The sequence below is a fragment of the Uloborus diversus genome, chromosome 4 (assembly GCF_026930045.1).
Source record: "Uloborus diversus isolate 005 chromosome 4, Udiv.v.3.1, whole genome shotgun sequence".
Classification (NCBI taxonomy): Eukaryota; Metazoa; Arthropoda; class Arachnida; order Araneae; family Uloboridae; genus Uloborus; species Uloborus diversus.
In genome coordinates this window covers 169,099,596-169,114,859 of record NC_072734.1, presented here as the reverse complement: position 1 = coordinate 169,114,859, position 15,264 = coordinate 169,099,596, and the positions used below count along the sequence as shown (strand labels likewise).

General features: G+C 34.1%; 1 protein-coding gene across 1 annotated transcript; it reads left to right on the top strand.

Annotated features, from left to right (window-relative positions):
- Positions 1-726: 726 nt before the first annotated feature.
- On the top strand, positions 727-14,563 carry LOC129221313 (histidine-rich glycoprotein-like). The gene is made up of 3 exons (XM_054855773.1): positions 727-806; positions 11,625-11,806; positions 13,389-14,563. The coding sequence occupies exons 1-3, from the start codon at positions 795-797 to the stop codon at positions 14,113-14,115; spliced, it is 921 nt and encodes a 306-aa protein (XP_054711748.1). The 5' UTR covers positions 727-794; the 3' UTR covers positions 14,116-14,563.
- Positions 14,564-15,264: the final 701 nt, after the last annotated feature.

Genomic DNA, 15,264 nt, shown 5'->3' with positions numbered 1-15,264 from the left:
ATTTATTTATTTATTTATTTATTTTTGCTTATTCTATCAATTTCAGTAACTAAAAGTACTACTTTTAACTGAAGGAAACAACCCCATTGTCTTCAGACCCATTAAATTTTCCTTCTCGATTTTTTTTTATTGTCCATTACCAAATATATAGCTATCATGTAGTTTATGTTTAGCTCTTACAGTAAGCGGATAAAGCAATAAAACCAACATCAAAATCATAATAAAATAAATGAGGTAAAAAATTACCGACGTCAAATTTTAATAGTTTCAAAACAAGCTCGTTCGAAATCAAATAGTGCTTCTTGCTCCTTATAAGGCAAATATTTATTCGAAAACATACAATCATATTCTTATGGAACAATTACGAAACGATGCTAAAAATTAAGTGTCCACGAAACGATTTTTAAACAGCGATAATTTCATTTGACGATCGTGTTTCCCATCGAATGAACAACCACTTGTTCTAGGTTCGATTCGGTCGTTCTCCTGCTGGACATAGATCAATGTTCGATGGCTTCTTTCCGTGCGGAAGGAAGCGTTGAGGAAAGGATCCTTGGAAGGGAAGAGTCGGCAGCCGAGAGAGATGATTTACGCACTTTTGATTTCGAATGGGCGCTATTTTTGAGGTTTCGCGTGATGATTTCTTGACGTTGAACTTAGACGTCTCACGTATATATATATAAAATGATTTTTGGTTTCGGGAGTGCGTTTCTTTAGTACCTAACATGGGAGTGTTCGCAGAGTGGATGTCTGGAGGATAGCGGAGTCGCGATTTTAGCATCCGAGGAAATCGCATGGCAGAGAAGGTAAGATTGCAAGCAGTTGGGGGCCGGATTATTACAGAAAGTTATGTGTCGTGGTTATAATAAGAGAATATAATTATGAATCTGAAAAAAAAAAAGTCAGTAATGCGTAAATTTTGATTTCAAGACAAGAATTTTCGTTTTAAGAAAGATATTGTTTTTCAATTTTGATCAACTCTTGCGAAAAGTTACTTATACCCCTGTCATTTTAAATTTTTTATGCAGCAAAAATTTAAACCCCGCCTATCCCCACACTGCTTGCCCTGGTAAAGGTTGACCCAGTTGCTTCCAGAATTCAAAAATATCATAATATTTTCGAAAATATCGAACTATTTTCGAAAGAATCGAAAATATCCGATATTTTGATATATATCCGATATTTTGATATATATCTGATATTTTCAATTAGCACAAACTAAAGTCTTCAAAATAGTAAATGCATCCTCAAATCACCCTTTATTTTCTTATACAATCGGATCCCGACTTACGCGAGGGATGCGTTCCAAGATCCCTCGCGTAAGTCAAAATTTCGCGTTGTGGAGCAACGTATGTTTAGAAAGTTTTTATAAGCAGACCCAATTATTTAAGACATGTGTTAACACTCCTCAAATTGTTTCAAACCATTTGTTTCAAACCGTCCATTTTATAAAGAACTGGTTTTTACTGTATTTTAGAAAACTGGTACTATTTAACACAAATTACTGTTATGAAACACAAAATCAACGATCAATGAGAGAGATGAATTAAAACAGTACAGTACTTACATTAAGTACATTACTGCGTTACAATAGCAATGAACAGTAGATATCGTATAAGCTTAATTTTACATTTTTTTTTAATATTAAAGATGATGATTTATGCAGTGTGGAAACACCCCTCTTTCTGGCCTCTTTAAGCCACAATGAAATAGCAGCTTCCATTTTCATGATGCTCAGACACTAATCTGCGAGCTTATTACTCTTCAAGCATTAAAACTAAGTTCTGAACTTTTACAGATTTACTCTTCTTGAGTTTTAAGTTTTTTTGAGTGCCCCATATCGAAGATTCGCTCCTACTTAACAGTCGTGCTACCTTCGATCCACTTTTTAATTGTTCAAGCATATCGAGAATCTTGACTTTTTCTTTAATGTTTAGAAACTTTCTCTTTTTCTTTCCACGTTCGCCAACTTTAGATGAAAAAGCGCGTTTTCGAGCCATTCTATTTTATCAATGTTCATATATAGAATGAAAAAAAAAAGAAAAAAGGTTAAGAATCGGAGCGGTTATTCGTATAAACTAAGGCAATGCGTTGTTTAGACTGATACAATTTGCGGCAGCAGTAAAAAATTCATTACTCATTAAAAACTCGCGTTATAACCATTTCGCGTAAGTCGGATCGCGTTGTAGCGGGATCCGACTGTATTATAATTGCAATATGCAGACTTAAAATTAAAGTTTCTTTCATTATTTATAGCTAATATTTCATTTTTCATTTCTATCAATTTTAATGGAGTTAATTTAGCACGAGTTGTTTTACTCATTTTTCTTCTGTTAGCTACTTTTACAGTTATATGATTCAGAAATAAATAATATGCATAAGTCGATGTACAGTCATAAGACATTTTCTTTTTTCTGAGCAATGTTTAAAATTTAATTAGACACTTTTAATATGAATTAAAATTGTTACATTACTAACAATTTTATGAATCTGAAATACAAGTAAAAAAATATTATTTTTTTTATCATACATTAATAATGTATTATACATCATAAAAATATAGTACATAACTTTTTGGTTATTTTGAATAATAAATGAGCAATTTTTCTATAATTAATATACTTTTTATATTAAAAATATCATAGTAGAAAAAATAAATATCGGAAATATCAAAATATCATGATATTTTCAAAATAAATATCGGATATATATCGATTGATATATATCGGCGAACCCCGGTTGCTTCCAATCAAATACTTTGACGAGGCTTAACTGGATCCGGTAACTTAACTATTTTACTGGTAAGAATGTCATTTCAGGAGAACGAAGAAACCAAAAAGGAGTCAACAATAAACGCTAGCCACTGGGGTTTAGGGTTCATCCACTGGAGTTTGGGTTGAAATTTCAACTCTCAAAATATCATCAAACAGGCAATGATTCGTTCAAATGCAGAAGCAATTGCCACCCGTCATACATTGACGGGTGATTTTCTAATTTAATATAAAAATAGTAATAATATTACATGAAATTTTATTTTGTTACGCGACAAAATTAACAAAAATTTTAAAAAAAAAAATCAAAATGTAAAACGTGTATCAACTATACTCGGTCTCCTTTATATCTTGTTTTTAATGCTCTAAATTAGAGATCTTCAATCTGTTTTCCGCTGAGCCCTTGGATGCCCTAGAATTTTTACAGGGGTTCCACTAGTGCAGCACTTCCCAAACTTTATACCCAACGGACCCCTTTCATGGATTAACCTTCAGTGCGGACCCCTGTCATTAGAGTGTATAGATATATTTAGTTAGAAAATAATTAAATTTAATTAAACTAATCATTACTAAGTAGAAGGAGATATCACTTTTTGAAGAACGGGTAGGTAAAACTTGATCACGGATAGATGGCGGATGACCTTGAAGCAAAAAATCATTTGTATTATGCATATCGAATTTTCATATTCACATGACTGCACGATTTTGTCGTAGCACATAACGGTTCGACCACCTATACGTGATCTTCCCACATTGTGCATTGAGATGACTGGGAATATAGCTCAAACTCAAAAGACATCTCATTATTTCGAACATGAAAATTCAAGTTTTCAAATGCAAAATTTGAGTATCACTACCAATTTTCAACCTTTTTTTTTTAAGTTTGGATTTTCAAGCTTTTTTTTTTTTTTTTTTAAGTTTTTCGCGGATTTTCTACTAAGGTTTGGCGAACCGCCGAGGGATCCGCGGACCACAGTTTGGGAAGCCCTACACTAGTGATCGCTGTTTGCTAACTAATCATTAAAGACGGTTTTCTGGTAAATTTAAATACGAATAAATATTTGATGAATAAAATAAAATTATTCCAAACACAAAAATGCTTCGCAATAAAAAAGCAATCAAAGCCAGATCATTAAAAAGTTTCATTTCTGTTAATTTGTTGTTGTTTTTTTTTTTTCCTTTAGCAGTTATTGCTTTTGTTTATTAACCACGAAATATATTTAAAAGAAGCATTCCTTATCTCAACTTTGCAAGCAATGCAACTTTTTGCATTGTAATAAAATAAGCATGCAATAACATTTTGTAAATGATTAGTATATAGCGTTTATATCCTATTTTCTTGCTTTTTGATCAAGAGATTCCTTTAAAGTAGTTTATTCATCTGGTTGTAAAAAGAATCTCACGATACAAGCAATTTTATGATACTTTAGCACTTGGACCATCATTTTTTCATTTAAAAATATACTTTTTTTTTTAATAAACAATTAATAATTGCAAAATTAATTTTTCGTTATGCGAGACATACTGCCGAATTTCATGCATGAAAGGGATGGCATTTATTCATTTATGTTTTCTCTAAATCCTTTTACATATTCAGTGGAATAATCAAATATAACAATAAGTTGCATAATCGCTACAAATTCATTCCGAACAAACTTTAAAAAATAAATAATAATAATACGAGTGAATTACATTGGCTTATCCTTTAAACAACTTCCTACAACATTAACATGATGTTTTATCTTTTTATCGTTCAAATTTCACTTTTCAAAGTGCAATGTTAAGACTTCTTTTACGAGCTGCCGATAATAATTGATTTATACCTTTCTCACTGATGTAATTAGGAGTTGTTGTTTTTTTCGTAATTATGTAATTGGCTTTATGATTAGAAGTTAAGATTAGTTTGTATAAATATGAACATCTTTGTGTACAATCAATGTTGCATTCTGGAAACCTATTTAGTAAAATCAAGGAAATAATTTTTTAAAAAATCAAACGACTGTTTTAAGTGTTTGCTTCAACTTTTTGAAATAAGGCTTTCTAGGCAATTTAAAAAGCCTTTTTTTTTTTTTTTTTGGCAAGAAAAGTAGTATTATGATATTGTAGCTTGATCTGAGTTTTATAGAAGAGATGAAAGCATTTGTTTCAACGGTTGCAAGAAAGGAAAAACTTCGGCGAAATAAAAATGAAGAGCAATATCATTGCTGCCCAACCAATGGCCCGCGGGCCACATTCGACCCGTGAAGCTGATCCGTGTGGCCCGTTGTTTTGTTTCATGTAACAAATCGAAAAGCAAGACTCATGAAAATGTTACAAATCTAGAGCCAAATATTCAGAAAATTTGTTTCTGAAAAACTGGTTTACTTAATAAAAGAAGCAGTTGGTTTTAATTTTTTTTTTCCTTTTCCATATTTTCCCATAAAATTTATAAAAAATCTCAGTATTTTGAAATTTTTACATGTGCTCTGGTCCGTGAGAACCATTTAGCATGAGATGCGGCCCTCTGGTAGAAGAAGGTCAGGCACCACTGATGTACAGAATGAGTTTTAGATTTCAGTGCTACCAAATTGGTACCATCAGCAAAATTGTGCAATTGCAATCTGTAGAGAGTAATGGGTTGATTAGCAGCAAACATAGTACACTGTTAAAAATTTTCCGGAAAATTTACGGTAATTGTTACTGGCATCCATGTTGCCAGTAACTATTACCGTAAAAATCAAATGTTACTGTAAAAATTTACGGTTTCCTCGGTAGGCCACAGCAACCAGTTGGCGCTGGGATCGCTTATTTCTCCGGTATAAATTACCGTAAAAATCAGCGATGCGTCGGCGATGCAATTTTACAGTAACAATTACCAGAAAATCTTCCTGAATTTTTAACAGTGTATTATTGCTGCATCAACTACATATAAAAAGTAATAATACGCATACAATTTACATATAGACATCTTTATTGTCTTAAATATTCCAAGAGTACTTTTCAAATGCCGTATGGAGAAATAATATTAACAAAGTGTATAAAAATAATATGTGCAAGCAAAATTAATAAGATTTTTCCTGGCGAATTCATGTGAGATTACGAGTTGCACTAATGTACCGGAACTCTAAGCTTAATTTCTAACTAGAGAAGTGAAGAAACCCTGTAGTCCCTGTAACTTATTTTATTGTGTAAATAATCTGAATTCCGTCCAAAAGGCGTAAAATAGCGTTAAATTGAAAATAAGTGCAGGATCTCAGCTCCCCGTATAAATTAGGCCCTGCCAGAACTAATTAGGAATTTTATGAAATTTTGAATGCTTTGGATGGGGGAAAATTTTCTCTGATTTCTGGTTTTAATTTTCTTGTTGAATGCGAGAATTATTCTTAATAATAGTGCTGAAAGAAGAATTAGACATTTGCCAAGTACAGGCATTATACAGTTCATTGTTTAGTATTCGGAAGTAGTCTTTTACAAATAATTGCATAACTATTGACACCTTTAGTTATTGGTGGTGTTATACGTAAAAGATTTTGAGGTCCTTCAACATCAGAGGAAATGTCAAGGGGGGTTTTTTCTTTCGAAGAAAGCATATAAATGGGGTCGTCTCCAAAATTTTAAAAGTTTTTTTTTTTCTGAAAGAACATGCTTAAAAACATAGGATCTAACTATTTTTTAAATAATTTGTTTAAGTTTAATATTCTTAAAAAATTACTTAAATTGGTCGCTTTCATTGTTTACATTTCTTGCCGATGACATCACAAATGATGAAATGCCATTCTGTGTTGCCATTCACAGAGCAAAATATTTAACTCGCATCTGTACTCACGTGTATTGGCAACGATATGGTTGATAGCAAGCGTAGACCACAATTTTAATTCGCTTCTTGGTTATCATAAGGTGGAAACGCGATACAAAGGTGTGCCAAAGAGCATCATTTGCGACGTCATTAAAGACCACGCCTTGTTTGAAAAATCGGACAGCTAAAAAAATTAATCAAAAATAACTATTGCGAAAATAAAAGAATTTTCTGGGTCCATGTTTTTTTTTTTTTTTTTTGCTTATTCTATCAATTTCAATGACTAAAAGTACTACTTTTGACTAAAGGAAACAACCCCATTCTATTTTCATTCTTGATTTAAAAAAAAACGTGATTGGTTTGCTGGATGTATGAGTTTTATGTGCAAGAACCTTAATAGGTTGCGTCAAACGATAGTTTTGTAGTGGTAAAAGAGTGAAGAGGTGCCAAAAAAATAAAATTACTTTAAATATAATGAACATAAAGCTTCAAGAATTTTGAAACAAATTCTAAAACAGATAAATTTAAATGAAGTTTTAAATTTTGAAATATTGATTGAAAGAAAGAACTATAAAATGATTTTGAAGAAAATAAAAAGTACAGATAACAAAACAAAGACGAGACAAAAACAAAGACAAAGAGATAAACACTAAATTAAGGACATCAAGCCAATCTCCTGAAGGAAGGGGAACATTTTGGGATGGGGTGCGCTCCTTAACAATCCCTTCAAATAGGTGTGAAAATGATTGAATAATTTAAATGGAGCACGATTGAAATTTGGACAATCGAGGAGGACATGCAACGCTGTCTGCTTGACATTGCATAGACTGCTTATTGGAACTGGTTCGTGGCGAAAGAGGTATTTATGGTGAAAAAAACCCGAAACTAGGTATTATGTCAAATACATTTTAAGGATAAAGCTAGGCTGTCAGCCCATCCCAATAATTTTAGTTCGGGGCGCACCTAGATAAAGCCACAAAAATCTGCGCAATTATGTGCAAAAAATATCTACTTTCAAATCTTAAACAGCACTGTAAAAACGATTCAGAAACGTTCCTGGAAAATAAAAGGCAGCTGATGTGCCCAATTTCAGTCAGTAACATGTCGTACAAAAACCAGGAACGTTTTCTGATAAAAGTCAGTAACCTTTCTGAAATATTAAGAAATCTCCCCTATTAAATCCAGTCGTGAACCTTCTAGAAAAATTAAATAGGTTTAACTTAATTGATTAGAACCGTCCTGATTTACCAAGAAGGCTCCAGAAATATTCGAGCAACCACGGCCAAGCTACACAAAAATTGCAAGCAAGAACCAAGCATATTCCTTGCCTGCAATTCCTGCTCGCAAGGCTATCCAGTGACTTATTTGCTCCCATTGGAAGCTTAGTCAATCCGGACGCACTATATACAATCTAAAGCCGATACACTTAATAAACACGCTCCGTCAATATTTAAACTTGTAGCAAAAAAATTTTTCACACCAGTGCAAGGTTCAATTCATGCATCTTTCAGGAATTCAGGAAACTTTTTTGCGAAGATACTTGATTTTTTGGGGAAATAGGTGAAAACTTCTGAAATCACGACACGTTCCACGGAAATAACCAGTAACGTTTCGGAATTTTTTTACAGTGAGTGAACTGGATAACTCCAATACTTATCAAAAGACTGATTCCTCCTTAAATACTGTTTCTCAGCCAATTATTGCCTTCAACAAGAAAATTGAAATTAAACGAGCTGATGTGTGCATCACATGACTTCCTTTTACTCTAATTTAATGTCATTTCCCCATTACTGGAAATTTTAATGTGATTCAATTGTTTACTCTCTAAATATCAACCAACAGTGGCCAAATCGAAACCAGATTTAAAAAAAAAAAGAAATAATAAAAATTTTAAAAAGTCTCCAAATTTATCGATCAAAAAGAATGGTGATATATCGCCAAGTGTCCTCCGAATTATAACACCATTTGAGGTTACATCGAAATTAACAATGATTTCCCTCCAAAAAGGGTTCAAAAGACCCCTTTAGAAACACCCGAATGCAACCAAAAGGGGGAGGTGCACAACAAGACCCCACTAGGAGTCTACGTACCAAATTTCAACTTTCTAGGGCACACCGTTCTTGAGTTATGCGACATATATACACACATACGCACATACAGACCGTCACGAGAAAACTCGTTATAATTAACTCGGGAATCGTCAAAATGGATATTTCGCGTGTCTATACGCTCTTAGGCACTTTTCCACTTGTGGTCGAGTTGAAAAAAAAAAAAAAAAACCTCAACATTCATTGTGGTGGGGGGGGGGGTGAGCAAAATGGAAATTAAAGCCGATTTTTGAGTGAAATTTTTTTCGCGAATGCAATACTTCCTTTTTACTTCCTTTTACAAAAAAGGAAGTATTGTATTCGCGAAAAAATTTTCACTCAAAAATCGCCCTTAATTTCCATTTTGCTCACCCCCAAATGAATGTTGAGTTTTTTTTTCGATTCGACCACATGCGGAAAAGTGCCTAAGAATGTATAGACACGCGAAATATCCATTTTGACCATCACCGAGGTAATTACAACGACTTTTCTCGTGACGTCTGTATGTATGTGCGTATGTGTGTATGTGCGTATGTGCGTATGTTCGTATGTATCTCGCATAACTCAAAAATGGTATGTCCTAGAAAGTTGAAATTTGGTACATAGACTCGTAGTGGGGTCTAGTTGTGCACCTCCCCTTTTGGTTGCTTTCGGATGTTCCTAAGGGGGTCTTTTGCACCTTTTTGGGGGGAAATCATTGTTAATTTCGATGTAAACTCAAGTGGCGTTATAATTTGTCGGACACTTGGCGATATATCGCCAGTCTTTTGGTCGCCAAGTTTTGTCGCCAACTTGGCGACAAATTTGGCGGAGTTTTTTTTTTTTGGTTTCAATTTGGCCATTGTTGGTGATATTTAGAGAATAAATATTGAATCACATTAAAATAGCGAATAATGGGGAAATGACATTAAATTGGAGTAAAAGGAAGTCATGTGATGCACACATCAGCTCGTTTGTAAAAGAAAGTAAAAAAATCAAAAAATTATATTTATATGCTTTACAATTTGCATCCGAAACTACATGAAAATGACTATTAAATTCCTTTACATCGCATCTCAAACTAAATTTTTAATGGAATTTACTTAGTAGAATCTCCAACTATCTTAATACTGGAGACACTCGATTATCCGGAGACGAATTATCTGGGACGGATCAAAAAATGTTACCAAAGTATTTAGAACTAGAGAAAGAAAGCAGAACTGTAGCGTACATGATGCCAAAGAATTTGTGGAGCAGAATTAGTTTCAACAAAAGTTAGAAACAAACATCTATAATTTCATTTATCACAAAACAATAAGGTAACTTTAAGTGTCCATTATGTAGTAGTTAATCTTGATAAAGATTAAAATGTCTCACTTTTCAAAAAAAAAGATTTGTTTGAATCGAACAATTTTTACAACTTAATTTAGCAACTTAAAGACTTCTCTAATCAATGTAGAAGTGAGATCTGACAAAACAAACTAATACTAAGGATGCGCCGATAATCAAATTGCCGATTACCGATTAATCGGCTCTGTCGATTACTGATCATAATGATTATTTTTAATATTTCCAATTTCTCCGTCACGTTTTTTCTTATTATTTCGACTTTTGAAACAGCAAATAGAATATTTCGACGACTTATTTTTCGCCTATTTTCTAACTTGCCAAAAATAATTTCAATATTTCATGCAATTTCTTTGAGAAAATTTTCACATTATTGATAAAAAAAATTGCATAATGTTAAACATGAAAATTAAAAAAACCTACAAACAACGGACTCCAAAATAGGACATTTATCCAGGGCTGCGAAGTCGGAATCTAAGAGTCTTGGACTGATTTTGAGGTAAAGGAGTCGGAGCCTGGAGTCGAAGATATGAAGTTCCAAGTCGGTAATTTTCCCTCAATGTCCGCAGTTCTGCCAGTGCTTGTGGAGTCGGAATCGAACTGTATTTGGGGAAAAAGAGTCTGAGTCGGAGTCGGTCACTTCCCTTCCGACTGCGCAGCCCTGCATTGACACCTATACTTAGATATCTTCAAATTTTAGATTTTCATGCACTTTAAAAATGTTCAACATTGAAACTTTCTCAAACTAAAAATTATTTCTTTAAAATCATTTACTAAGCCATTTCTTCACTTACTACAGTAGGCGCCGCTTAAAGTGATCACTTTGGGACAAATACAATTTGATAACAATAACCGAAAAGAATCCAGGAGACACAAAATAATGATTTTTTCCAAGGTACATTTATTTTGGCAACCTCAAATTAAAATCACAATGACTCAACTGAAGCAGTTTTAAATTATAAATTATTAAATTAACAGAATGGAAAAATCTGAATTATAAAAAGTTAAAGCTAAATTATGCAACATTTAATCACATAGTAATAGGTGAAAGTAAAATATGACCGTTTTTCCTGACATTCGTAAACCAGTTTCAAAGCACATTCAGCTTTTCTATCTTTTCCAGCATGGTTTTGCTTGTTGTTTAAATTTTAATATAACTTCGCTTTGTTTTCAATCTTGACACAATTCTTTAACAGTTTACAAAGTACTGGCAAAAATGGAGGTCTTACATCAATGCCATGTCCAGCGACAGAATTTTTTTAGGTGCAAAAGAAAGTTTTCTTAGGGGGAGCCTGTGGTCACTGGAGGGGGCGAACTTTCTGCAGCTTCATTCCTAGAAAAATTTTGAACTGCTATTGAAAACCACGAAATGCTACACAGAAAGTTAGTCTCGTCAGGGTTTGTCTATGTATTTCTGTTAATTAAGGAACAAAAACGGGGAAAAAATTGAAAGTTTATGAAAAAGTGATAACAATAAACGAAGACGCTGATTACGATATCCGACTTTTTTAACATGTGTTAACATACTAGTGTTCCGGGACTTTGTGATTCTGATAACATTAAGCGAATGATAACATTAACCGTGATCACATTAAGCGGCGCCTACTGTATAAGATATTTTTAAATGTCAATGATCATTTCTGCTTTAACATTTCTGTTTGATAGATGGATTGGATGTCACAATGGATCAGAAGAAAGAAGGCAATCACGGCCATTTTAACCATTCATGTAGTTCTTAGAACATCTTGCGATGCCTTTTACCAGCCCCTTTACTATCCTCTACCGATAGGAAGATCAAGTGGTGGGGGTAATTACAAGCCCCCTGCACCTATGACTCATCTACCATAGTAAGTATGAATTCACTTGTCATTATTTGCATGTAAAATATTTATAGCATTTAATCTCAGCATTTTAACAAATATTCTTCTGCCGTTAATAACTATGAATTCACTTGCGATTATTTTGACGCAAAATGTTTATAAGTATTTAATCACAGTATTTTAACGAAAATTCTTCTGTTGTCAATAATTATTACAAGTTAGTTATTACGGTAGTTGTCTAAAGTTGCTTGTTATTGCTTTTTTACTTCCTTTTACAAAAAAGGAAGTATTGTATTCGCGAAAAAAATTTCACTCAAAATTCGGCCTTAAATTCCATTTCGACATTCCCCGAGTTAACTACAGCGAGTTTTCTCGTGACGTCCGTATGTACGTATGTATGTATGTGCGTATGTGCGTATGTATGTCGCATAACTTAAGAACGATATGTCCTAGAAAGTTGAAATTTGGTACGTAGACTGCTAGTGGGGTCTAGTTATGCACCTCCTCTTTTGGTTGCATTCTGGTGTTTCTAAAGGGGTCTTTTGTCCCTTTTGGGAGGGAATCAATGTTAATTTCGATGTCAACTCAAGTGGTGTCATAGTTTGGCAGACACTTGGCGATATATCGCCAGTATTTTTGTCTCCAAGTTTTGTCGCCAACTTGGCGACAAATTTGGCGGTTTTTTTAAAAATCTGGTTTCAATTTGGCCATTGTTGGTGAGGCTTAGAGAGTAAACTATTGAATCGCATTTAAAATGCCAGTAATGGGGAAATGACATTTAATTGGAGTAAAAGGAAGTCACGTGATGCACACATCAGCTCGTTTTATTACTATTATTGCAGTGTAATTTTCATTCCGAGAGTATTTCATTTGACTTTGAACACTAGGAAATATATGTAAAAGTATATGCAACTAATAAATTTTGCATAGTTTTAGACATAAACAAATTATTGTTTTTTGAGTTTTCGTGGTGATTAGTTGCTGAACACAGATTTAATTGTTAAGCATAAGATTAGCCCTTTCAGACGCATTTTCATAGACAGAAACCAGTGAGAAATACATTCCTCGTTGAAAATTCTCGCAATGTCTTATATTATTTTTCAGACAATTTTATGAGCATTTATGTATTTAGCTTTAAAACTTATTCAAACATTCAAAACTGCTACTATAGTTTTCTATCCTGTTGATCAGTCGTATAGTGAGTACCATTAGTTTTCCGAAAAATATATTCAGCTCAAGCTTTTAGACGAAATGCTTAGATTTATTCAATATTTTGCTGTGTTCACGGGAAATATACTCTACGAAATGCGCCATTTGGTGACGTCCATCACATGTTTGGCTTGGACGAGAACAAACTGGTTCCAAGCAGACGACGAATAGCGAATACTATTGGTTGATTTTTTTTTAATTATTACAGAAAAAGTCTCTAAAAGTCGCATAGGGGCAAAACTTCTAGCAATGTTTGCTTACTTTTGGTCCATCTTTCCCGTGAACGCAGAATAGTTTCCAGGAGTACTTTAAATATGAAAAAAAGCCTTTTTGAAAAATAAATTAACTTTATTTCTCAAGAGCTTAATGCTATTAAATTATCATTCTTCCTTAATTTTAGTTTTGGCTATCCTGACAAAACAGAAGTTATTATCATCGGGGACAAAGGAGAGCAACATCATCATCACCATCACCACCATCATCACTCCCACGGGCATCATCATTCACATGGACACTCCCACAAGCATGGCCATGACCATAAACACGATCACCAGCACGGCCATGACCACAAACATGACCACAAGCATGGTCATGATCACAAACACGATCATGAGCACAATCACAACCATGGCCATCATCACGGGCACAAGCACATGCACGGCCATTCTCACAGCCACAACCATGGGCATGACCACAAGCACAAGCACGGACACCAGCACTTCAACAAGCATGGGCATGAGCACCATCACTCCAATGAGCATGAGCATCAGCACAAGCACTTGAACAAGATCATAAGCGGACATGTCCATCTGGTGGGAGGTGGAGGAATTCTACGTCATAACATGGCGGGAATGGACGGTGGCCGTCATCAGGAAGAAGAAGACAACGATGGAGCCATTTCTTTCGTCCAACACGATAACGATGCGGTTGTTATGGATTTGAAGGGAAGGGAGCCCTTTGGGATGGATGAGGTACCAGTTTACCGAGACGATCCCAACAGTAGCCATGAAGCTAAGAGCCAAATCGCTAATAGTTTTTCTTTCGGAAATTCAGATGACAACAGGGATACAAGTGCATCTGATTCTTTTGATTTTCCAATGTTCAAGCGATCAACTTATAACTTATAAATTTATAAAAGAGAAACTTAATCGTTTAATATTGACACTCACAATTTCAACGGATTGTGTTGTCGGTTTTATACCCAAACTCATTATTAATCACTTTAAAATAGAATAATAACCAAATTTTATGTACGGTAATACAAAAAATTTTTACTACGATAATTTCGATTTTAGTCCTGTAGATTTTGGACTTGAACTATAATAGAAACTTTAAGATGAAGATAATTTCTGCTGTTTTCCTAATGATCAAAATGCAACCAGAAATAAAATGAGCTATATTCATAAAATTAAAGCTAATACGGTGCATTTTCCCACTGATAAAATGTATATTGAAGTGATTCATGCTAAGTCAAATTTTCATTGTTAAACGAGTTCTTATTTTTAAAGATTATTTTATGTTATATCGAGCTAAGATATTATTTATACTCAAATGTCAAGTGATGAAATAAAGTATTTTTTTACACAAAATGTCTCTCTTTCATAAAATGAAACCACAGCATGAATGATTATTTTTCCTAAAAGTTATTCAGACACATTACTAGATTCACTCTAGCACCAAGTCAAAAATGGAACAACACTCTCCAAAGGAAATGTTATTTATCAACAATCGGCGATTTGGATATGGTTTGTATGTTTTGAAACTTAATGTAACCGCAATAGTACAAATGTAGAACCTTCGCAGCAAACGTTTAAGGGACATAGAAGTTGTAAGGATTGGCAGGTGAGAATGTAACCTTATAAAATATTTAATGGGGGTACATGAAAGTCAGCTCAGTCATTCCAGCCGAGAACTGCAGTTTCGTGTTTCGTGCTTATTAGCACTCATCAGCCCGGCATAGGAAAGTGACTGAGCTGGAGGTGGAAAACCTCTTAAGGAAGCCAAGAGTGCCAAACAAACTGGTAGCTAATATGGAATTAGCACAGACCAGACGAGTGTCCGAAGCAATGGTTCGGTTCGACTCGAAGATTGATGGCAAGGCATGGTATATTCAGTAAGTTACCGGGCCCATTAGCCAGGGCTAAAGCAGAAATACATGGAATAAACCGCCAGCTCAGTCATTTCTAGCCGAGGACTGCAGTTTCGTGTTCATAAGCACTCATCAGCCCGGCATGGGAAAGTGACTGAGCTGGAGATTCAAAACCTCTTAAAGAAGC